Source organism: Telmatherina bonti, assembly GCF_933228915.1.
Source record: "Telmatherina bonti genome assembly, chromosome: 12".
In the NCBI taxonomy this organism is placed as follows: Eukaryota; Metazoa; Chordata; class Actinopteri; order Atheriniformes; family Telmatherinidae; genus Telmatherina; species Telmatherina bonti.
This window is the reverse complement of record NC_136610.1, coordinates 29,003,066-29,026,426: the sequence shown is the minus strand read 5'-3', so window position 1 is coordinate 29,026,426 and position 23,361 is coordinate 29,003,066. Positions and strand designations below refer to the sequence as shown.

Sequence of the window (23,361 nt, the reverse complement as noted above, 5' to 3'; positions counted from 1 at the left end):
AGGTAGAAAAGAAAAATATCTTGCTATCTGTTAAACTGGGTACACAAATTTGACAATAGTGGTTCTGTATCCATCTATCTTCTCTTATCCTGGGCATTAAGAAACATGTCTTTCTGATCAGTCAGTCATCATTAATTTATATGTATATCCTGATAACATTTAATATAAAATTGTGATGACCGGGTAGCAGGTGCGTCACTGCAATCCGTTTATGAGAAACGTTTGGCTCCATCAACACCAATTTCAACAGAATTGCATTGCTTTAATCTTCTCTGGGGGGGGGGTTTAGCAAACTGAAGACCAAACCAACCACATAGTTCACACGAATGAGATAACTAATAATTACTAATTAGTAATATATACATAATTATTTTTCTATTTATAGTGTTGCAACTGGAAAGGTGTTTACCTCTCAGTCAGAGAACTTTTAAACTTATTGCAGCCTTGAACTACTGTTAGTTGTAAAGCAAATTTAGAACAGCAGAGAAAAGGAAAACTGTCTTTTTTCCTACAAACACTGCAGTGATACTTAACATTCATTGGCTCCATACAGAACTCACTGACAAATTCAAAACAAAATCAATGAAACTTCTCATGCTGAACAAACAGCACACCATTGCTGCGGGCTAATTTAGGTTAATGCAGTAAAATGCCATGTTTTTTTTAAACCAATGCCTTCACCCAGTCAGTGTTTGGCCCAAAGCTTGTAGGGGAAAGTGAACCTGTATTTATAATACAAAACCTCTTTTTATCTGAGTTTAGTTTTTTTCTGTGGAAGAAAAACAACATTTCCAGAGAAAATTTTATTGCAAATCTTAAAACTTTGACAGTATAGTTAAAGCACTTTCTATTTTACAATCACACAAAAACTATACTAAATATTTATGGGGGGAAAAACTTTTTTTAAAATAGAAACTACTGCAACACTCTTGTTAAGCCAGTTTCAGTGTCTCTTTCACCATGACACCAATTCCATCAAAAACTTGGTGAATGGGAGCGTTGCACATGAAGGCAGAGGTGGTGACCAGCTTATTCTTAACATCAACATGAGCTTCCTCCACGTTTTTGTTCACATGTTTGCAGCCCATCGCCTTCACAGCACCTGCTGTTTGAGCATACGGCCACCTGAGGATGAAGAGAAAGGAAACACTGACTGGAACAGTTTCATATCTTTAAAAAAAAAGAAGATAAACTTGTTATATATTAACGCACTTTTCACACTCTTTGTCTTGCCCCACGGTGACCTCACAGCCAGGCAGGATCTTAGCAGCCAGGATGGGAGAGATGCAGCACATGCCCAGAGGCTTCCCAGCTTTGTGAAAAGCCTTGATGAGCTTCTCCAGATGTGGCTGGATGGTGCAGTCCTTATTCTTCACAGCCCAGTCACTCAGGTTCTTCGCCACACCAAATCCACCTGAGTGAACACAACATGATTTGTTTAGAAAACCAAAGAAAAGGTGGAGATGGATTAAACAGATGCATCACCATGACTCAGAGAGTCTCACCTGGAATGATGGCCGCATCAAACTCTGAGACGTCTAATTTGGCCAGATCAGTGACGTCACCCCTGGCGATGCGGGCGCTTTCCTGCAGGATGTTTCTCTTCTCCTCAGTCGGTTTCCCCTCACAGTGATTTACAACATGCATCTGATCTGCATTTGGAGCAAACATCTGCACCTAAAAGCAAACATCAGCATGTTAAACGTGTCATACCACATTAAACTGTATAAAAGTACTGTGGGTTTCCATTAAATGTGTAGCAACATGTATTCAGAAATGACACTGTATCTGGAGGCTTGACACTGAGATTCTAAATATTTTTATTTATTTATTACATGTTTTATGTATGAATAATGTTGTAGGTGAGGAATTGGCTTTATCCCTATTTTTGTTCTTACTTTTGCTCCAGCACGACTCAAATGGACAAGGACAGCCGAGGCCTCGTGGACCTCAGTGCCATCATAGACTCCACATCCTGAAAGAATAACTGCAACACGCTTTGCCATGATTCCTGTAAAACACACATAAAAGCACATAAATCTAAGCTGCTATGTTTCTTTTTAACTGCTTTAATTCACATCATCTTAGAGCAAAAGGTTTAGCTTTCTGTCTGCCTGTAATGATGAAGCCAACGCAAGTTGCCAAGAAGTGCTCCTCATGCAGTCGCCTCCTGCCTGTTCCCATTAAAAATGCATGTATCCAGGTGACAAATGGACACCAGGTGACAAGCAGTCTGTGCAAGAGCTTAGTAATGAATAAGCACTTGTGTCACATATTAAAGTAAGCAGTCGCCAATTTCCTAAAACATACTATAGTTTTTGACTTCTGTTGTAAAAAAAGAAAAAAAAATAGAAAGGAAAAATTATAAACGTCAAAATTAAACGCCTCAACTATAGGCTACGTAGAAATGCATATTTAGCTGTGGATTAATACGTTAAGCAATGAACGTATTAAATATGTGTTTCAAACACAAACAACGATAAAGTGGAGAGATACTCACCTTGAACAAGTCCCGATGTAAAAAGCTTCAAAGATTACGCGCGAGCTCCGGAAGTGCGGTGGCCGCGCGCTGAAGCTGATTTTATAGCCCTCCAGTCGGCTGTCTCCTCCCCGCTCACGTCATTGCTCCAGGTATGTTTCAGTAAATATGGCCACAAAATGCTGAGTCATGCTAATCATCAACCGTTCAAGTGTCACTAATATAGTTACGGTTAGATGCTTAAACCTAAGTTCATCCTTTCTGGGTCGTTTTTTATATTTCTTATGTAAAATAGCCAATTTTGTTCCATAAAGGATTGATACATAATAATATATAATAATATATTATATAAAGTACAACTTTTGTTTCTGTGTCATGACAAGAATTATTATTATTATTATTATTATTATTATTATTATTATTATTATTATTATTATTATTATAAGGGTCCGCGAAGGCTCATAATTAAAAAGAAGGTCAGATAAATAAGAAGGCCCAAGACCATTAAGACATTTATAAACGAGTAAAAAAATCTTAAAATCAATCCTGAAGCGCACAGGAAGCCAATGCAGCGATTTTAAAACTGGCGTAAAGTGTTCCTGCCCTCTGGTCCTCGTCAGAAAATTATTATTATTATTATTATTATTATTATTATTATTATTATTATTATTATTATTAATAATAATAATAATAATAATAATAATAATAATAATAATAATAATAATAATATCTCAGTGGTGCGGGCAGACTTCCACTAAAGCATGACGTTTCCACTGTAGTTTTTCTAAAAATGACCTGTTTTTATTATCCTTGGGGAGGAAACAGCACCTCCTACACGGCTGCTATTACAGCAGGCGGAGTCAACTTGTATCACTTACAACGGAGTCTTTTCTTCTGCTGTGCCTTTTCCCGGACTGGGTTGTTTCCCTGTATCAACTTTTGTTTATCCTGCGTGATGAGATCACACACACAGCGATATAAATCCCATCTGCAACGTTAGGTAGAGGAAAGAGCGCTGCCATGGCTCAGTCACACTCATTCCACACGTCTGTCGGCATCCTGGGCATCTTTAGTGGTAAGCTGCTGTTTTTACAAAACAACATTCATATGTCAACTGAGAGCGAGCGTTTGGCTCGTGCTTACCTATTTATTACATAATTATTACTAAAGAAATATTCATTTCTGTTTGTGATTATCAACAGTTTTCGACTATGAATGTTCAATATCTATGTACGCTATTGACAACCAATTGTTAGAGTTCTGTTTTCAAAGAGGCTAAGTAAGTTCCCGAGAAAGTTTTATTGAACTAAAATCGGTTAAGACAAAGTGAAAGTTATGTACCATTCCTCAGCTAGTGGCCCGTTTACTAATTTGATTATTTCATCTGGGTAACAAGAATTCATTATACATCTATCTTATATATATACAATCATCATATATGTATATATATATATATATATATATATATATATATATATATATATATATATATATATATATACATATATATATATATATATATATACATATATATATATATATAAATAATAGGCAATATTATAATCTATATTTTAGCCTAACGATGAATATGGAGTTGATAACGTGTTGACTTTTAGGTTCGCTGCTGCTTTTGGTGAACAAATATGGCAGTGAAAAAAAGTTGGAAAAAAAAGTAAACTAAAACTTTAACATGATGTTTTTTTTAAGCATCTCGGGATAATTTCCACATGTTTGATCATCAGGTTCGCTGCTGCTTTTGGTGAACAGCTATGGCAGCTCTCCTGGGAAAGACTTCATCCCCTACACTGTTCTGGGGATTCTGCTCCTCATCATTGCTGCTATTGTTGCTTATGCAGGTTTGATTTTTTTTTTTCCCACATATGCTCACAAAGCATATATGTAATATATATGTATTGATCTACCTGTTTCCCCTGACTCTGCCTCTTTGCTCTCCCAGGTGTCCGTCACAGTCTGTCCCACGCCCAGCTGTTTTCTGCTCTGTGTCTGATCGTCTCTGCTCTGTGGTGTGGTTCAGGTCTGGTGTACATTCTGGTAGGACAGAAGGTGCTGCTGCCCACAGAGCTGAGATCCTCTCTAGTCCCTGGTCTGGCAGCATTTGCCTTGGCCTTGTTCATCATAGGAACTGTTGCTGTCTTTGTGAAGAGAGTCGTTCTCTTTCTTATAGCTGTGGGCATTTCTTTAGCCTGTGCACATCAGATCGCGGGCCTCTCAGCTGCAGGGTTTGGCCAGTCTGCCACTGCTGCTAATTACTTCCTCGTCTGTCTAGTATGTGTGTATTTTGGTTTAGGTCATCTGCTGTCCTTGGTCACTCAAGGCCAGGTGGGACTTCAAAAATCCGGACTGAAGGAAAAATCTGAGCAGAACCAGCGCTGCGGTGATGCAGTAACTGCAGGTTTGGTGATGAACTTGTTGTCAGCTTCTGTATTAGCGTGTCCCCTGTTAGGTGTAGTCCCCCAGCTTTATGTTGGTCATGTCCCTTGGCTGTGGACAGCTGGAGTCTTCCAGCTTGGCTTGTGTGTCCTCTTTTACCGAGCTATGGACACTCTAGCTGCTACTTTCTTTGGTTTCACTGCCCTGCTGAAATTTGCAGAGGGTTACAGCGCTCTGTTATCTTTTTATTCCATTCAGCCTTTCTCTCCCGTCCCTTTCCCTGTTGTCTTTTCCGTTCTTTTCTCCGTCCTGGCTGTGTTCAGCTGTCAGAAGAGCTTGTTGGAGGGACTCTACCAGTTATTCTTCGTAGCCTACTGTATTTCCATAGCAGCCCAGCCTCAAGGCTTCTTCCAAGGAGGCACTCAGGGTGTACAGGCAGCTATATTTGTAGCATCTGCTGTCATGCTTTTAGTGACTACATTCAACATGGTCTCCAGTACTACGATTCCTACGGGACAGGGACTTTTCAAAACCTTAGTATCCAAGATGCAGAGTGTTACTCTCAGAGTACATGATAAGGAGATGCATACACCTCACCTGGGCTACTCTAAGTATGCCAATGCAGAGGTGTTGGGCCATGCCTGCAGTGTGTTGGCTACGTTCGCCATCACAGCCACAGTTGATGACAGAGATCCTCTGTCTGTGCTGGTTCTGCCCTGGGTGGTAGTGGCTGGTGGGGTGCTCCTGCTGCTGTGTGGCTCCGTAGCATTTGCTCGAGGTAAAACCTTTGAGAGCACAGCCTTTATCCTCTATGGGGTGATGTGGACAGTGTGGGGGCTGACGAGATACGGTGGTCTCTACGGTGAGACCAGAGGCTTCAATGTGGCTGTTGGGATCATTAGTTTCATGCTCTTTAACTTTCTAGTGACAGTTGCAGCATTGTTTGTAAATGTGACCTGGTTTGTCTATGCCTTCCTCTTCCAGCTCATACTCATCAGCTTTCTGCTGGATGCAGTGGGGGCACTGCCGTACGGTTATGACATAGGGGTCACCATCATCTTTGGTCTAGTTAGTTTTTACTGTTTCTTTGCACACATTTTTAATAGCACCTTCAAGTCTCCCCAGATACCCTTAGGAAGACCTCTTGTCAGGCTGGGTGGGGTGGGGGGAGGTTCCAATCTTTGTCCACATGTACCAGCCCGCAAGGCCACATCAGTCCAGCAGATTGCAGGTGAGAAATAAAAGACAATGCTGCTGATTTCTGGGGGAAAAAAAATTATTTGCTGGGTTTGAGTTTATTTTTCTTTATTTTTCATGCAGAAATCATGAAAAATGGAGGCATATGTGGAATGCCAACAGACACTGTCTATGTGCTGGTAGCAGCCTGCAACAGACCAGATGCTGTTGTCAAAGCGTACAAGTAGGTTTCTGTTGTCATTAGAACCACCTGAGTTAGACTCATTTTCTGAATCTATCTCTTTGCTCTTTGCTTTTTGACCGCAGGGTGAAAAAACAAGCTCAGGACCGGCCCATGTCCATGTGGATCTCCTCCATCAAACAGCTGGAGCCTGTAAGACACCTGCTGAGCCCCCTGCTTCTGGACTTCATGGAGGCTGCGTGGCCGTCCTCCATTAGTATGGTCATACCTAGAGGTGAGCGTCCATATTTATATTGGTTGCACTATATTTGGTTGGTCTGGATTTGTGAGCATTGTATTGGTTTCTTGTCTCGTACAGGTCCCTGGATGGACACATTTGGTTTGGGAGATGCAGCCAAACACATCGGGACTCCACAAAGCATTGCAATTAGAAGTCCAGACTGTGCAGTAGCAACACACCTCATTAATCTGGTAAAGCTCATGAATATTAACACTTGCACATCTTTTTATTTGTGTTCCAATGGAAGAGTGATAAATCATGTGAAATATAACAAAAATCAGCCAGTGAAGCATTTATTAAACATCCAATATATTTTTTGTAGGTGGGGCCCATTGCTGTAACCTCAGCCAACCCCACAGGGGAGGCAGACACAACTCACCATAACCAAGTTTACGCCAAACTCGGAGACAAGGTAATAACAGAAATATCCTCCTATCAGAATAACTTTGCTCATTCCTCAAATATGTCTTTTAATAATGTTCAGTAAAATATTGGTCCAAAAACAGAAAAATGCCACTCTCTGGAGCATTTCCACATTGGAACAGACATGACTCTTAAATTGTTGTTCTAGGTGGATGGAGTGTTGTGTGATGGACCCTCCCCAGAAAACATTGCATCCACTGTGGTTGACTGCACCAAGATTGAAACTGGACACATTGGTTTCTTTAGAGTGGGTCTCATTCCTAAATCCAAGGTGATAAAAACACTTGTTTACTTCATTTTTTTGGTCTTTTTCTGTGTGCTGACTTTCATACTTCCCACTTTTTATCACTCCCCTTTCAAGGTTCTGGAGATTTTTGAGATGGTTCGACATCGACACACACAAGGTCATATCAATGCTGGTTTTGAATATGATGTCTCTCTACATGATGCACAAAGTGAGACAAGTTCAGGAAGATACGAGACAGTAGATTCAGGAAGAGAATCTGGAGACTCAACACCACTTTATGCTTCAGTTAACGAAGTCCAGTCCTCAGAAACGGGTGACGGGTCATAATGTTTCTGATGGTTCAACATATTCTGATGTGAACAAACAGCTGCTGAATCACATGGATTGTTCCACAACTATGCACATGTTCTAAAAAACTTTTATTTGTATTTTGTGATGAATGTACATTTTTAATTGTATATTTTGCTTTTTATTTGTCTGTAAAATTAAATGTATCTTAAATTATTACTAAATGCAGTCCTTTTTGGTTGCACAATGTTGTTTTGACATGTGACGGTAATTATGTGTTTTTAATGTAATTTATTATTTAATGCATTCACAAAGACAATCAAGTAACATCAAGTCTTTTATGTTACTTGATTGCATTGTACCATTGCAATATAAATAATGTTTTATAAAACCTTGACAAAACTCGAAGAAGATATATGTAATAAAATTGGTATTTAGCAATAATTCAAGTGAATATTTACCAGTTTTATAATGACTGCACATTTTGAAATTGTCAACATGTATCTTATATTTATTCTATTTGTCAGCATAGTAAAGCACAGTCATATCTCTGTGTTTATTTTTTTACATTAATGTTCATGTTATGTACAATCCTCCCAAGTAGCATGGTGAAAAGACACACAACCATACCCACATGCACCTCCACCCAACTCAGAGTGACTCTGGACCTTTTTTGCCAAAGTCAATTGAGATACCTGCATAGATGTGCAGACCAACAGCTGTGGAAATAATATTAGACCACCCTTGTCATGTTTATTTTAAATGCTTTGGACAACTGAAGGTACATCTGTTTGGGAAAAAAAAGTGGTTTAATAATTTTTTTCCACAACTGCATGTTTCGTTAAATAAAATTCTTAAATGACCTCCAATAAATGATTTATTACAGCAATTTTTATGCCATTTTTATATCCTATGTAAGAATTAATATACTTGTTGTGGCAAGGCTGGCACTTGGTTTTCACCTTACAATTGACAATATTAAGAGTACCAAATGAAACAACAACATTTATCAGTTTAGTACTTGGTGGTTTTGAGATATTATTAAGTAAACAAAGAATTATGAAGTATGTCATGATATTTTGCACATAAACCTTAAAGTAAAGGGCAGTCAAGTCATTCAGCCTTCATCATATCAATGCAGTTATATTTTAGATGGTGACAGTATGAAGATGTTTATTTGATATTCAGTAGATTATTTTACAACAAACTGGCCTGCTGTCATTGACTTCCTTTCCATGTATGAAATCTTTAGAAAAAGGGCATTTTTTTATTTTTTTACATACAAATACTTCTACATACATATACAGTGATGCCTTTTTATTTGTTAAACAGGTTTTACTTTTTGGGTTTTGTTTGTTTTTATATATTCTTTAAAAAAAAAAATCAAAGATATTATGTTGTCATATTTCTACAATATGAGTATTCTGTGAAAGTATTGCTTGAAAGGGTACTTATACTGTATGTACCTTATGTAGATATGTTTCTTTATTCTACAGTGAGGGGCATTGTGCTGGGTGACTCACAGATGTCCACTGAAGTGGCAAATCTACAAATATGTCATCCCCAACCATGGATATGCTGGGAAACTGTTTTAAATAGGTGTCCATGGCAATGGGCACCACGCATGAAAGGGGTTAAACGTGTGTTAGCAGACAAACAAGTACCAGCTCTATGGGACATTTTTGTGAGGCACAATAGGCATACAATCCCACAGCTTTTATAATCTTTAATAAACTCATAATAATAAAATATATGGAACCCACTTACAATACAATACAATACAACAGTATTTATAACGCACTTTAAAAACAACAATGTTGACAAAAGTGCCAACATTTGGTTGGTACATTGGACAGAAAAAATAAAGAAAAACTGGGAGAGCAGATATGAAACGATTCAAATGTAATAAAGATGTAGAGACGCATAGTAACAAAAGCAAAACTGTCAAGAATAAATAAAGTACATTTCAGGGTAAATAAACTGTCTTTATGCCAGAATAATCAGGAGAAGCCACTAAGACCACATAGATCACTTAATACATGTTTATGTTGTTATAGAGTTTATAATTTCTTATTCAGACTTCTATTAATGCAAAAATACATTAAGAATTGCTTTGATTTGTCATTTTCAGCCCGACTGAAAATGAAAGGTTTCAGCCTGGAAACCATGACAGCAGAGTTCGTGGAAAGTTTTAATGTATGAAGAAAAAATGTAATTGTGTTTAGTTTAGTTTAGTTTAGTTTAGTTTAGTTTAGTTTAGTTTAGTTTAGTTTAGTCATTATGGATATAATCCTAAAGAAAGAAACAAATAAAAGATCATCCAAATCTTAGCCTCTTTTTCATCTCTGCTACGTTAATTCTACCGACATTTTACAGAGATATAATACGTTGTTCGATCAACTGTGATCTTCATGTGGGCGTTAAGACCTCTTTTTCTTATAAATTACATATTAGTTACAGTAAAAAAATTGTTCATAATATTAATGATGATCAGTTATGTTGTGAGGATACAAAGTAAGTTTATTTGTATCACAGATTTAAAGTACCTAACAAAGTGCCTTAGATAAAACATTTAAAGCAAGATGCTTTTAAAAGTATATTAAAAACAAATTTTTAAAATAAATTAAATAAACTGTATAAAAACAGAAAAAGCTCAAAAATAAAGTACAGTAAATGGAATGCAGGAAATAAAAAATTTACAGTCTGAAGAATAATGGGATGTTTATACTAGAGCCCTCATTCAGGAAGTGCCTGAGAAAAATTCCCTTCAGCTCGGAAAGGTTCTGCTCTTTCATGGTCAATAAATTGTTTGCAGCATAAGTAAACTTAAAGTGCAGCTATGTCATGACTTAAACTCTTTTCTGGTAATTATTTACTCAGGTAGAAAAGCTGTTTTTTCCCTGTGACCATAAATTTATTACTCAAACAAGGAAACTGCCAAAACACGTTATAAAGTGCCATTTTAAATGTGATGTATGAGGAAATTTAAGAGTTTGTTGTAACAAGGAGAAGAAAACTGGGACATTTCCTTGTTGCTGATGTTCGCTCCACTCTTATATTGACATTCTTTCAAAGCAGAACGATAAAGCTGCTGTTTAAATGAAAGAAAGTCTTCCCTTTAAGAGCCAGCTTAGTTTTAGCCCCGTTTGTCAGTCAGTCCACTTCTGCTAAAATGTAAAAGCTCTGTTGTATCTTCAGACTTCCTGGTGTCATCCCAGCAGAGTCCTCAGAGAGTATTGTTTCTCACATGGAGGTTCATGTACCCCTCAAGGTATTGGGAAACACTCCAGGGGGGTATTTGAGGACATAAAGACAGATAACTTGTTCTGTTTTTTCTATCTTTCTGAATTAATAGTTCTGACTTTAATGTGTATTATGAGGTGTCTGATCTTAATGTGAAATACTTGATTTTTCACTTCCAGCCACCTGGGATTAAATGTTTGGTAAATTTAGATCCATTTTGATCTGGAGGTGACTTTTTCAATTTGGTTCAGATTATGCTGCTATAGGCTCAAGCTACTGAGGAACCTTATTAAAGGCTAAGTCCTTTGTTAGGAACCTTGGCATAACCTTTGGTTCTGGTTTTACTTTGGATGCACGTGTCAAGTCTCCAGTTCCATCTTGTTTTTATTATCCATCTTGCCCGGCTAAGTTCCATTACATCTCATCCTGAATTAGAAATCATTATTCCTGCTTTCATTTCTTCACGATTGGATTACTGCAGTGGACTATACATTACTGCAATGGACTGTGTTCGCGAAACCTCTTTAGAATGGTTCAAAGTTGTTCAAAATGCTGCTGCCAGGTTTCTGACAAAGTCATCAAAGTTGTCTCATGTGATCCCAGTCTTGATGCAACTGCACCGGCTTTAGATCTGATTTCGAGTGCAGTACAAGGTTCTGTCTCTGACCTGGATCTCTCCACAGATGCCCATCACACCAAAACGTGTTGTGAAAGTCTACTGGGAACGTCTGTCAGAGTCCCCCGTCAAAGCGAGCTTCAACTCCCACCTTCAGAAGAGCTTCAACCATGTCCCAAGTGAGGCGGGGGACATTGAGTCTGAGTGGGCTGTGTTCCATGCCTCTGTTGTTGAGGCAGCCAGCCAGAGCTGTGGCCATGAGGGTGTGTTCCAATTACAGGGAAATCACACTCCTCAGCCTCCCTGGTAAGGTCTATTTGGGGGTCGGGGGTCCTGGAGAGGAGGGTTCGTCAGATTTTCGAATTTCAGATTGAGGAAGAGCAGTGTGGCCAAAGAGGACCAGGACCCCAAAGAGGACCAGCTCTATACCCTCTTTGGGGTCCTGGAGGGGACATGGGAGTTTGCCCAACCAGTCTACATGTGCTTTGTGGACCTGGAGAAGGCATTCGACCATGTCCCCTGGGGTCTCCTGTGGGGGGTACTCCGGGAGTATGGGCTACCAGACCACCTTGTACAAGCTGTCCAGTCCCTGTACAACAGGTGTCAGAGCTTGGTTCGCATTGCTGGTAGTGAGTCGGATTCGTTTCCAGTGAGGGTTTGACTCCGCCAAGGCTCCCCTTTATCACCAATTCTGTTCATAACGTATATGGACAGAATTTCTAGGCTTGGTGGCCTCAGGATTGGGTCTCTGCTTTTTGCAGATGACGTGGTCCTGTTGGCTTCAGCTGTGATCTCCAGCTCTCGCTTGAGTGATTCGCCACCGAGTGTGAAGCAGCTGGGATAAGAATCAGCACCTCCAAATCTGAGACCATGGTCCAGCCAGAATAGGGTGGTTTGCCCTCTCCGGGTCGGGAGTCAGGTCCTGCGTCAAGTGGAGGAGTTTAAATATTTCGGGGTCTTGTTCACGAGTGAGGGAAGAATGGAGCGTGAGATCGACAGACGGATTGGTGTGGCGTCTGCAGTAATGCGGACTCTGCGTCGGACTCTGCGTCGGACTCTGCGTCGGTGTGTCATAATGAAGAAGGAGCTGAGCCAGAAGACAAAGCTCTTGATTTACCAGTCGATCTATGTTCCTACTCTCACCTATGGTCATGAGCTGTGGGTCATGACCGATAGAACGAGATCTTGTATACAGAAAGATTAAATGAGTTTCCTCCGCAGGGTGGCCAGGTTCTCTCTTAGAGATAGAGTGAGAAGCTTGGTCATCCAGGAGGAGCTCAGAGTAGAGCCGCTGCTCCTCCGCATCTAGAAGAGCCAGTTGAGGTGGCTCAGACATCTGGTCCGGATGTCTCCTGGACGCCTCCCTGGTGAGGTGTTCCAGGCATGTCCCTCTGGGAGGAGACCCCTGGGAACACCCAGGACACACTGGAGGGATTATATCTCTTGGCTGGCCTGGGAACGCCTTGAGAAAGTTTGGCTTTCCTTGGCCGAGATGTCTTTGGTTATGAATTGCCATTGTTTTAAATTGACAGTATATCAACTAAATGTATTGTATTAAATGCAATTCAGCTCAAAGTACAGACCCACAGAATTGCAGGCCTGACTGTCAATTAAAACAATTCATTATATTTATTATTAAATCATCATTTTAACCTCTGATGCATCAGTTAAAACATTTCCAAACAGTTGCATTTACTTCTTGTTTCTAGCACAGTCCATTGTCAAATACTGAATTGTAGTTAAAAAGTCTGAAAATATCCTCTTGACACATCTATTATATTCTTCTCAAGGTCTTTTTTGTTTTCAAAAATTAGTTTTACACAACATACTTTGGAAAAACTGGCTTTATTTTCATTGAATTCTTTAATACAAAGAATGTACATGTATCATAAAGTAACATTACTGTCTGAAACTAAATACTAAATCTGTAATGTGTGAACTTCAATACAACATAAAACATAATTTAAATGCATAAATACATATTTACAGACTCATAAACCAAACCAGAGCATTTTATAAACATGTTATGCAGGTTTTGAATGACATCAGTGATAAACATTATCTACATTATATACTTTGGAAACTCAGCCAAAATTATTCATGTGGAAAAACAATTCCCAGCTTCACATCCCAATTGGTATTACCAATATTCATGCTTTTGATGTAAAACATCCAGAATTATAAAAATAAAAAAAAAACAAAACTGAAAAGAAAAGAAGAGCTTGACTTGAAGGTATCCTGCCAGAAAGCTCTCTGAAAACAGCCTCTCACACCATGGTACTTTTAACTCTGTCAAAGATCTTTTGGACTTTAATGGCCGGGACGCAGCCTTCTCTCACAATGGTGATGGTACCTGATAAAAGAGATTAGCTTCAATTAAAAGGTACTCAATGAAACACAACGATGTAAAGGCTGAGATGTCAGCAGCACTTGCCTTCATCAATCTTCAGGCAGTTGACAACAGTGGATGCAACAACTTCATTTGAGTTGCCATCACAGAGAACTCCTTGGATCTTGTGGCCCAGTCGACTGTAGTAAAACAAATGGTAGAAAAGGAAGAGTCATTGTGCACCATATTTCCTTTATGATGCAATTTTCTGTGCAAACACTTAAAAATTTGTAACATTGCTAAGGAGAATCTTACTTGATGACCATGCTGTGGTGGGTGCTGTCTGGCTCTGCACTGGGATTGGCTGATGTAATGGCAAGCGGTCCAGTCATGTCACATAGGTGGCCGGTCACTGTGTGGTCAGGAACACGGATCATGATGCTGTCTCTGGTACCAACACGGTCATAAGCTGGTCCCACTCCTGCAAAAAGTTAAGATTGAGATTAATGCTGATTGTTTATTCAGATTTTTTTTTATTATTATTTATTGATTCAAAAGAGAAACTGTGATTGTTTTGTTAAATGCTTTACAGGATTTACCCAGTCTTAACAGCCAGTCTCCTTTGCTGACGATGCAGCTGATGCCTCCAGGATAAACGTTCCTCATGAATTCCCACAGTAGAGGACTAAAAGGAGGCTTAGCTGCGACCAGTTGCTCTACACTGGAAATGCAAATGCATATAGGCTTCTCTGCTGGTCTGTCCTGGAATAGAAAACACAGTAGAGGAAACAGAATTACACAACTGATCTGGTGTTGCACGTTAAAAAACATCTTGTCTTTCTTACTTTAATGTTGTAGATTTTCTCGATCGCTTGGGGATTTTTGCAGGATGCAGCCAAAGCATACACAGTGTCTGTGGGAATACCACATACTCCTCCCTCCTCCAGAAGTCCAGCTATCTTCAAGAGACCACTGGTGAGACTAGAGTTTGCTACAGGACAGGGCGGCTCTGCGGATGTTTCTTCCTTCGCTTTTTCCTATAAAAAGATCCCATGGAGACAGAGTAGTATGAAAAAAATTCAAGCTATATTACACAAGATTTCAGATGCAATATTAATCTTGTCAGTATTTACCTTGATGAGGGGAGGGCCCATCGGCAGCATTTTCTGTGAGAAGATGCCGTTTACTAGTGAAGCAGGGACTCCGTATACACAAATGATGGAAACCAGTGCAAGCATTGCAACTGTGAAAGAAAAAAAAGTTGTTTTTCCTAAATGTAATCAATTCTATTAACATGTTGTTAACATGTATTAACATGTACAATATTATATCAACTCTATAGATTTTTTTTTTTAATTAAAAGCTTGTTATAGATTTAAGAATGAAGATATTCTTTTCTTACTTTCAAGTTCGTATGGCAGCCGCTGAAGGGTGGAGAGCAGCAAGCAGACCAGAACAACCTCCATGACTGTTGTTAGAAACAGCAGAACCAGGTTCCTGTAGGCAGCTGATATGAGTAACAAGAGAAAACATTCAAAATCAAGCTGAAATGTTTTTTTCTTTTGTTTTTTATTTTATTTTTTTTTTTTTTGTTGTTGTTAAATACTGAATTTACTCTACCCATCAGCATAATGAAGGCATTAATGACCAGGAAGGCAATGCTTCCTGCTGTGAAACCATAAGCTGCCTCTGTAGAGAGCTCCAGCAGGTGACCTAGAAAACAATAACCAAGATTGAGAATCTTGTGTAAATCTGAGATGCAAATGTCCGACTGTCATCACACACTGACATACCTGCAAATCTAAACCAGGTCCAAGTTGCCCATACAACCACATAGATGGATGAGATGACGGATCCAAAGCGGCCACCTCCTGTGACTTGCAGCCTACTGACATAAGCCTGGATGATTGCTCCAGAGATGAGGACCCAGGGGACAGTCATGTGAAGGAGGGTTGAATTCATACTGGAGACACGTGAATGAAGAGCTGAAAGAGATGCAACCCCGTTTGAAAGGTAGAACAGAGCGTCTGTGGTCTGGTCAGTTTGGGGCAGCATCTGTTGGTCTTCCTGTCCAGACTTTCTGCATTTCAGAGCACTCTTGAGCTGTTCAGTGCTGATAGGCTGGGGTCCGACAGGGATCAGAGACTTTTCTGCAATGGTGTTAATAAGGCGCGAGAAGGTGCCATAGATGGAGGCAGCAGTGAACAGGGAGCAGGCTACACCAAAGAAGATGTAGTAACCCTCCAGGGGGATCTGGGGGATTGTTGCAACTGTCAGCAGGACGAAGAGCAAGTTGTGGATCAGCTCTAAGACGTCCATGTTCAGACTTCCCACACAGAGCACCAAGCCTGCCACCACAAAGAACCAGTTTCCCACCATTGCTTCCCTTCCGGAGGTAAGTTGACTGTCCTTCACTATCAGAGCAGATATCACAAACTCATCCCATGCCTTGATCAGCCAGTATGTGGCATGAAATCCAAACTTGGTTGTGTGGTAGCAATCTTGACGCAGATGAGCATAGTAGCTGGAGAACAGCTGGGCAACTGCAACAATGGAAACCCAAGCAACTCCTAAACCAAATGATTTCATGTACCCAAAACTGTAGAAAGCAAATATAAAAGGAGCAACAGAGTCACAGAAGAAGCCCAAGGCCATAGGCTCTGCATATTTTGTGTTCTTCTTCTTTTCTTGGCCAATACTCTGAGCACTTGCTGAGTTGGCGGTTCCCAGCAGCAGAACATTAAAGAGGGGGGTCCCGAAGCCTTTAAGGACTAGACGCTGAGTTAGACCTTTGATTAGCAGAGCAGCTGAACCGTAGATGGCAAAGATCAGGATAAGTAACTCCAGAACTCCAGAGACAATGAGAGCCCAGGAACCTGCCACTAAGACGACTGCTTCAAAGATTAAAGTGGCTGTGATGGCCCCGAACACAAAAGGCATGATGTAGTTGACTGTGGCGGAGCAAAATGCCAAGAGGAAGGACAGGAGGATGTAAGGGACAAGACCGGCAATTGCAGACTCTTCTATGGTCAGGCATAAACGGCACTCCGTGGAGTTGTTCAGAAACTTGTTGCTCATCAACGTGTTATTGGAATAAATGTACATCAGCTCATTTGATGTCTCACTCTGACATAAGGCACCGTAGTAGATTCGAGTCGCTCCATAACTACCCCAAAGAGCAGCATAGCCAATGAATGCAGTACCGCTCAGGTGATCATACTTTCGAAAGGAAAGCAGTCCAGCCACCAGCTGGCAGATACCACCAATCAGGATGAGATGAACACCTGTAAAAAAAAAAAATTAAAAAAAAAGAAACATTATTTTAAATTTTACATTACTTATTCTATATTACCATTTGTTTTACGTCTCAGTATATTTCCTAAAAGTTTTACCTGCAAGTATGTTCTCCACTCCAGCTGGTGACTTGCCAGAGTGAGCTGTATTGAAGTTCTGGAGAAGTACAAGGAACGCACTGATTCCATTTGACAACATGCCCAACACTCCTGGTTCCCCATAGAAACTAGCAGGAAACCCGTCTGACGATGCCATGATAGTTTAGTAGCTCCTCTGTAGTTACACAAAAAGACAAGAAACAAACATTTGTCACAGACAACACAACATTTACATCAGAATAAATTCAGACTATTTTATAATGTAGATATTTTGTAAGTGGTCTTATTCTTAGATCAAGATCAAGAAAGTCAAATCTTTTAATGCCTTAATTGCGAACATTTACACAAAGATAAAATAAATATACTAGAAAGGTAACAAATAATACAAAAACAACTGGAATATAATGCAGTACATTCAACATTAAGTACATTAATGACAGTAAAAGAATAAACATCATCAATACAGTCCTTGCAACCGTCACTGTAATTGTGGTATAGAACATAAATTAATGAAAGAACTACAAATATCTAAATGCTACTACATTAGATTAAAAAAAATTACATCCAAAGTAATAAAAAAATGAAAATGCAGTGATTTATTTATAACACAGATGTACTAAACTGAATGGATGAAAGGTTTTCTGGTCCTATGCATTCAGTGATGTGTTTTTAGACACATATGCATCATAAGAGGCTAAAACAAAAAGGTCTTTCGGCGTCTTTGCAGTCTTATCTGTATAAAAAGTGATACCTGAGCCTTTCTGGCCCTGCCCCTCTGTGAGTGGGCTGGGCTATTGTTGTTGAAAGCTGTTTCAGCTTTTCTACTCTCATCAAAATGCCACCAGCCTCCCAGAGGAAAGCATTTTTTGCTTTAATCCTAAAAGCACAGACACTGCTACTGTTTAACTCAGTTATATACTATCAGGGTTTGTAACTTACATAGTTTTTTTTACTGTAATATCTTTGCATTTCCATGCAGAATCTCTCAATAAAGAAAAGAAATGTATTCCCAAAACACAGTATGCCATCTGTTATCATTAAGTGTGGTGAGTTTCAGGATGAGTCTATGTTACAAATGGTGCCAGAGTTCTTGTAAAAGAAAAGAGACAAAGGTCTTACCTGGTGAAGTTGCTCAAACAACTGAGTTATGCTTAAGCAGGAATGAAAGTTTATTATAAGGCTTCCCTCTATGTAGGAGGAGTTGATGAAAATCCCTTACCTCTCCCACATAATCAGCAAGGTGCAGTGACATCACTGCACTTTGAGAAAACCTTAAACTCCTTCCTTGTCTTCCTCCTGGATGGTGATGAATGATAGTTTGTCACAAAGGTGGTGATGACTCTTGTGGAAATTCCTGTTACGATAGGAGATTGTCATGGATATGCTTGCCCTTCCCTTTTCCTCAAAGCCGAGTATGGGTTATCATTGTGTGTTGTGGACTATAAAAGGCAGGTGGCTTCTCAACCTGAAAAGCATCAGCATCCTTCACAGCACGGCTGCTGCATCGAAGAGAAACGAGAAAGTCAAAGTGACAGAAAAACAAGACTGAAGCTATGTTTTCCATGCTACAGGTAAATATCTTATTATGATTTTTCTATTTATTCACTTATAAATATATACAAATATATATATACAAATATATATATATATATATATATATATATATATATATATATATATATATATATATATATATATATATATATATATACATATATATATATATATATATATATATATATATATATATACATATATATATATATATATATATATATATATATATATATATATATATATATATATACATATATATATACATACATATATCTTGATTATAGTGGTTGCAGTCCACTCTGGTGCCAAAACAGAAAAGTAATTGTCATGTTTTATAAAAGCCTGTCACGTTTGTGTTTTGTTCTATTTGATCCATTAGAAACAAATTAGACCAGTGCAAGCTGTCAGAGGATTGCACAAGTCTGCAGTCAAAGGTAAGTCTAAATATTCACTCTGGCATGTTGTCAAACACCAGGAAACCTTTTTCCCCTCTACAATTCATTTCTCTGCTTTTAGAATGGATTTTATGGATGATAAACATTAACATATTTTACCTGTTTGAATATCTCTTCTTCATTTCATTCCTACAGTCTGGAAGAGGCCAGCTCCAGAGGACACAGTAACAGCCAGTTTTGGGAAGTTCATCAGTGAAATGAAGCCCCAGCATTTATCTCCTGTTGTGCTGCACCGCAGTAAGAGGATGGTGCTGGACAGCATTGGAGTGGGCCTCATTGGAAGCACAACAGAGGTGTTTGAACTGGCCCTGCAGCACTGCCAGGTGAGAATAAAAAAAAGGAAAAGTAATAAGATCATCTTTCTTTATTAACATCTTGTCTCACATAGCGCTGTGAAACAGATGAAAGCAAATGCCTGACCTTATATGCAGAGAGGGCTGAGTCACACAGTGTGTGGACAGATGAAAGGGCAAAACCTCTGGTTATTTTAATACATTTTCTCTGGAACATTTTTTTTATTATTTCTGTCTCTGATGACCTTTAAATGTGGCTGCTTGTTTCAGGACTTACAAAGAAACTTATTCAGTCCCCATAATCTGTGGAGTACTGTAGTGTGTCAGACCTAAAATTCACTTTAATGTGTGTGTGCTTGTCTGGGTAACCATACACACTGGGAGCGTAAGTGTTGATTACATGTCTGTGCCTTTCTCTTTCGCAGCACATGTATGCCCCTGATAACATTAGCAGTGTGTATGGACGCTGGGACACCAGGCTCTCTCCAACACTGGCAGCTTTTGTCAATGGCGTTGCAGTAAGTATAAAGGAGTGGGAAAATATTTGCCTAATTTTTCTGCAGTAGAGGAACTGCTTCTAATCTGCTGTACTGACAAGTTTCTGTGTGTAAACATTACTTTACACATTTCCAAAGAAGCCAAACCAATTATAAGCTAGTCACAGTCTCATTAGGGTGTACCAGTATTTGATTACTAAAATCTGTTTGCCTCTAGACTCATTCCATGGACTTTGATGACACATGGCACCCAGCTACTCATCCCTCAGGAGCCGTCCTTCCCGCTGTGCTCGCTCTCAGTGACATGATGCCAGCTAACAGTAAACCTAGTGGCCTGGACTTCTTGCTCGCATTTAACATCGGCATCGAGATCCAGGGCCGTCTAATGAGATTCTCTAATGAGGCCCACAACATCCCCAAAAGGTTAGCACTTCAGGGTTAAACAGGACAGAAATTTATAACCTGAGAACAATATTACACTTTGTTTTTTTTTTTATGCACTACGTTTGGTTAAGTTATATGAATGTCTTTATTTAGGCATAATCTGCATGCACCCTCTCTGGTTTGTAGACATCAACTTTTCCCTCTGCTGATCTCTGCACTGTGCTTCACAAGGAGGCTGCTGAGGTGCAATGAGCAGGGACAGCGAATGCTGTGTTGGCAGCACAAATATAAATGTTTGGGTGTGTTTTGACAACTCAGCAGCAGCGACGATGAGGCATTTTACCGGCTTGTTTGTCTTCTCCTGAAATTAGTAAAAATATCGTTCCTTAAAATTTGACAAACAAAGTTGTCACCGCTTGTAGAGTCACGTAACAGGAAGTTTTTGACAAAAGTCTTTTCACTCAGAAGTTCTGCTTTGACCGCAGTGACGTTCAGGACCAATTTGAACAGCTTCATTAGTCACAGAAAATGGTTCCAGGAAACCTGAGTAAAATTCCTCTCTCTTTTTTTTTTAACAGGTTTCACCCTCCCAGTGTTGTAGGTACGATGGGGAGTGCAGCAGCCTGTGCTCGTCTCTTGTCTCTGCATCCCTCCCAGTGCAGTCATGCCTTGGCTATAGCTGCTTCTCTAGCTGGAGCCCCAATGGCTAATGCTGCCACCCAGTCTAAACCCCTTCATATTGGTAATGCCTCTCGTTTGGGGCTTGAAGCTGCCCTGCTGGCTTCCAGAGGTCTGGAGGCCAGTCCTCTGGTCCTGGATGCTGTTGCAGGGGTGGCAGGGTTTAATGCTTTTTATGAAGATTACTTGCCACAGCCTTTAGGATCACCCAGTGAAGACGGCCATGTGTTCCTACTTGAGGAGCAGGACATGGGCTTCAAGCGCTTCCCTGCACATCTGGGGATGCACTGGGTGGCGGACGCTGCAGCCTCAGTCCATGAGCTTCTTGTGGGAGACGGTCCTGGTAAAGTCTCTTCTGCTCAAGTCCAGGACATCCTGCTCAGAGTCCCCCAGTCTAAATACATCAACAGACCCTTCCCTGAGTCTGAGCATGAGGCACGCCACTCCTTCCAATTCAATGCCTGCAGCGCTCTCCTGGACGGTGAGGTGACCGTGCAGTCCTTCACCCCAGCTGCCATCAGCCGCCCTGAGCTGCTCGCCCTGCTGAGTCGTGTCCGTGTGGAGCACCCACACGACAATCCTGCTAATTTCAACCGCATGTATGGCGAAGTCCAGGTGACACTTGTTGGTGGAGACATCCTAAAGGGGCGCTGTGACACGTTCTACGGGCACTGGCGCAACCCGCTGACCAATGAGAGCCTGAGGAAGAAGTTCAGAAGCAATGCAGAGGTGGTGCTTCCTTCAGAGAGGGTCGAGCAGCTGATTGAGGTGGTGGAGGAGCTGGACCAGCTTGGAGACTGCAGGTCTCTGCTCTCACACCTGCAGTGATGGTTATTTGTGCATAATTGCAATTTCAGTTAAACAAATATTATTGTGTATAAGCCTAAAAGAAGTTGCTTTATGCAAATCTTTCTAGAAATATGTTTAAATATGTGTTTGTACAGCTACAAATTAAATCCCAATTAAATACCAGACTTACAGGTTAGAGGGAAAGCATTTTGAACTTTTTACGTATATTTTAAAAATATTTTTATGAAAATCTTTTTTTTACCAGAACAAAGACTGACATGATGGGCCATGTTAGGATATGTTTGACTAATGTACACTGAGGGGAAAAGAGACATTTTACTGTTTTGCTGTAGATATTTTGAAATGTATATTGTGACTAAGAAAGTAGGACTGAACATTTTAAAGTTGGGAAAAGAAAGGTTTATATAGTCACTGCTTTCATGTATAAACATTGTATAGTTACTGTTGCTAGATGTTTGAATTTCCTTTTACTAAAACTTTTGTTCTTTACTACAATGTTTTAAAACGATACATTGTCCAAATGCAGCATTCTTGTTTGTAGGTGTTCATTTTAATAAAATTATTTTAATACATAAATTCTGAGATCCTTTTGTTCTTTGTTCAGATTATATACATATTCCCAGTTTTTTATCTCAGTACAGCTTGATTAGTATTTTTTTTTAAATTTATATATATGTGTATATATATATATATATGTGTGTGTGTGTGTGTGTGTGTGTGTGTGTGTGTGTGTACATATGTATGTATTATATAAACTTCTTGATCTAAGTCAAAACCAGTGACTTCCAAAATGGTACAAACTTTATTTGGATTCTAGATCCAATGTTTTTTCTGCCACGACTGCTGAACAGTGGCTACATTTTTACTTTAGCTATTCAATTGTTGTGAAGTAATGCATTATTACGGGCAGGAAAGTCTGAGTCTGGATGTGTACAGTGTCCAGGGGTTTCTCTGTTACCTCTGGCTGAAAAAATCAGCCAAATGCTAAACTAAGGGCTTCAAAACAAACAATCAAAAAGGTACTGCAGCAGCCACGATTTCCAACCATTTCATGCAACCTAGGAAAGAAAATGTGATAAAGGCAATGCACAAATGAACATAAAGTGTCCCTGGACAGCCACATCCAGTCAAAACCACTATGATGATGATGATGGTGAAAGCTGTCTTCGAGCTGGGTAAAAATTCTCCAGTAAGTATGAAGTCAGGTTAATACTTGATGATAATAAAGACCTTGGCATTTGTCTTTTTTAGAAAAAATTATTCAGTGAACCTTCTGGGGGACTTGTCATCCTTGCAAGAACGACTCATTAGGAAGGAGGTCTTTCATCAGATGATAAAGACCATCATGTGTCTGAATAGCCGTGCGTTGATTTACAGGGAGCCGTCAAACAGGGATAAGTGGGCTCAAACAAAACCTGGTAAATGTTCACCAACAGCCATACTGACCTATCAGTTCCTTGTTCCTGTGTGGACAAAAAATTCAGGCATTTCCTATAATTCGCGCATCTGCAGTCTTTCAAAGACTATTATATTCACATTTTTTCTCAAAACTTTATGGGTAATAAGATCATAAAGTACATCTTGTTTATTGTCAGAGCCAATAAATCAATTACAACCAGTT

General features: G+C 39.6%; 3 protein-coding genes across 3 annotated transcripts; 2 read left to right on the top strand and 1 right to left on the bottom strand.

The window, feature by feature from the left end:
• Positions 1-932: 932 nt before the first annotated feature.
• LOC306763157 (glutamine amidotransferase-like class 1 domain-containing protein 3, mitochondrial) lies at positions 933-2,006 on the bottom strand (the record flags this gene model as incomplete). The annotated part of the gene is made up of 4 exons (XM_079249875.1): positions 933-1,125; positions 1,213-1,414; positions 1,506-1,677; positions 1,899-2,006. The coding sequence occupies 4 exons, from the start codon at positions 2,004-2,006 to the stop codon at positions 933-935; spliced, it is 675 nt and encodes a 224-aa protein (XP_079106001.1).
• A 1,493-nt stretch (positions 2,007-3,499) lies between these two features.
• Positions 3,500-11,299, top strand: LOC306763381 (uncharacterized protein; the record flags this gene model as incomplete). The annotated part of the gene is made up of 9 exons (XM_079250167.1): positions 3,500-3,554; positions 4,222-4,335; positions 4,437-6,101; positions 6,191-6,290; positions 6,374-6,522; positions 6,607-6,719; positions 6,851-6,940; positions 7,100-7,222; positions 11,258-11,299. 9 exons carry the CDS (start codon positions 3,500-3,502, stop codon positions 11,297-11,299), a joined length of 2,451 nt encoding a protein of 816 aa, XP_079106293.1.
• Positions 11,300-19,032: 7,733 nt separating this feature from the next.
• Positions 19,033-21,758, top strand: irg1l (immunoresponsive gene 1, like; the record flags this gene model as incomplete). Its single annotated transcript, XM_079250003.1, has 5 exons — positions 19,033-19,057; positions 19,214-19,401; positions 19,797-19,889; positions 20,086-20,291; positions 20,831-21,758. Exons 2-5 carry the CDS (start codon positions 19,276-19,278, stop codon positions 21,756-21,758), a joined length of 1,353 nt encoding a protein of 450 aa, XP_079106129.1. The 5' UTR covers positions 19,033-19,057; positions 19,214-19,275.
• Positions 21,759-23,361: the final 1,603 nt, after the last annotated feature.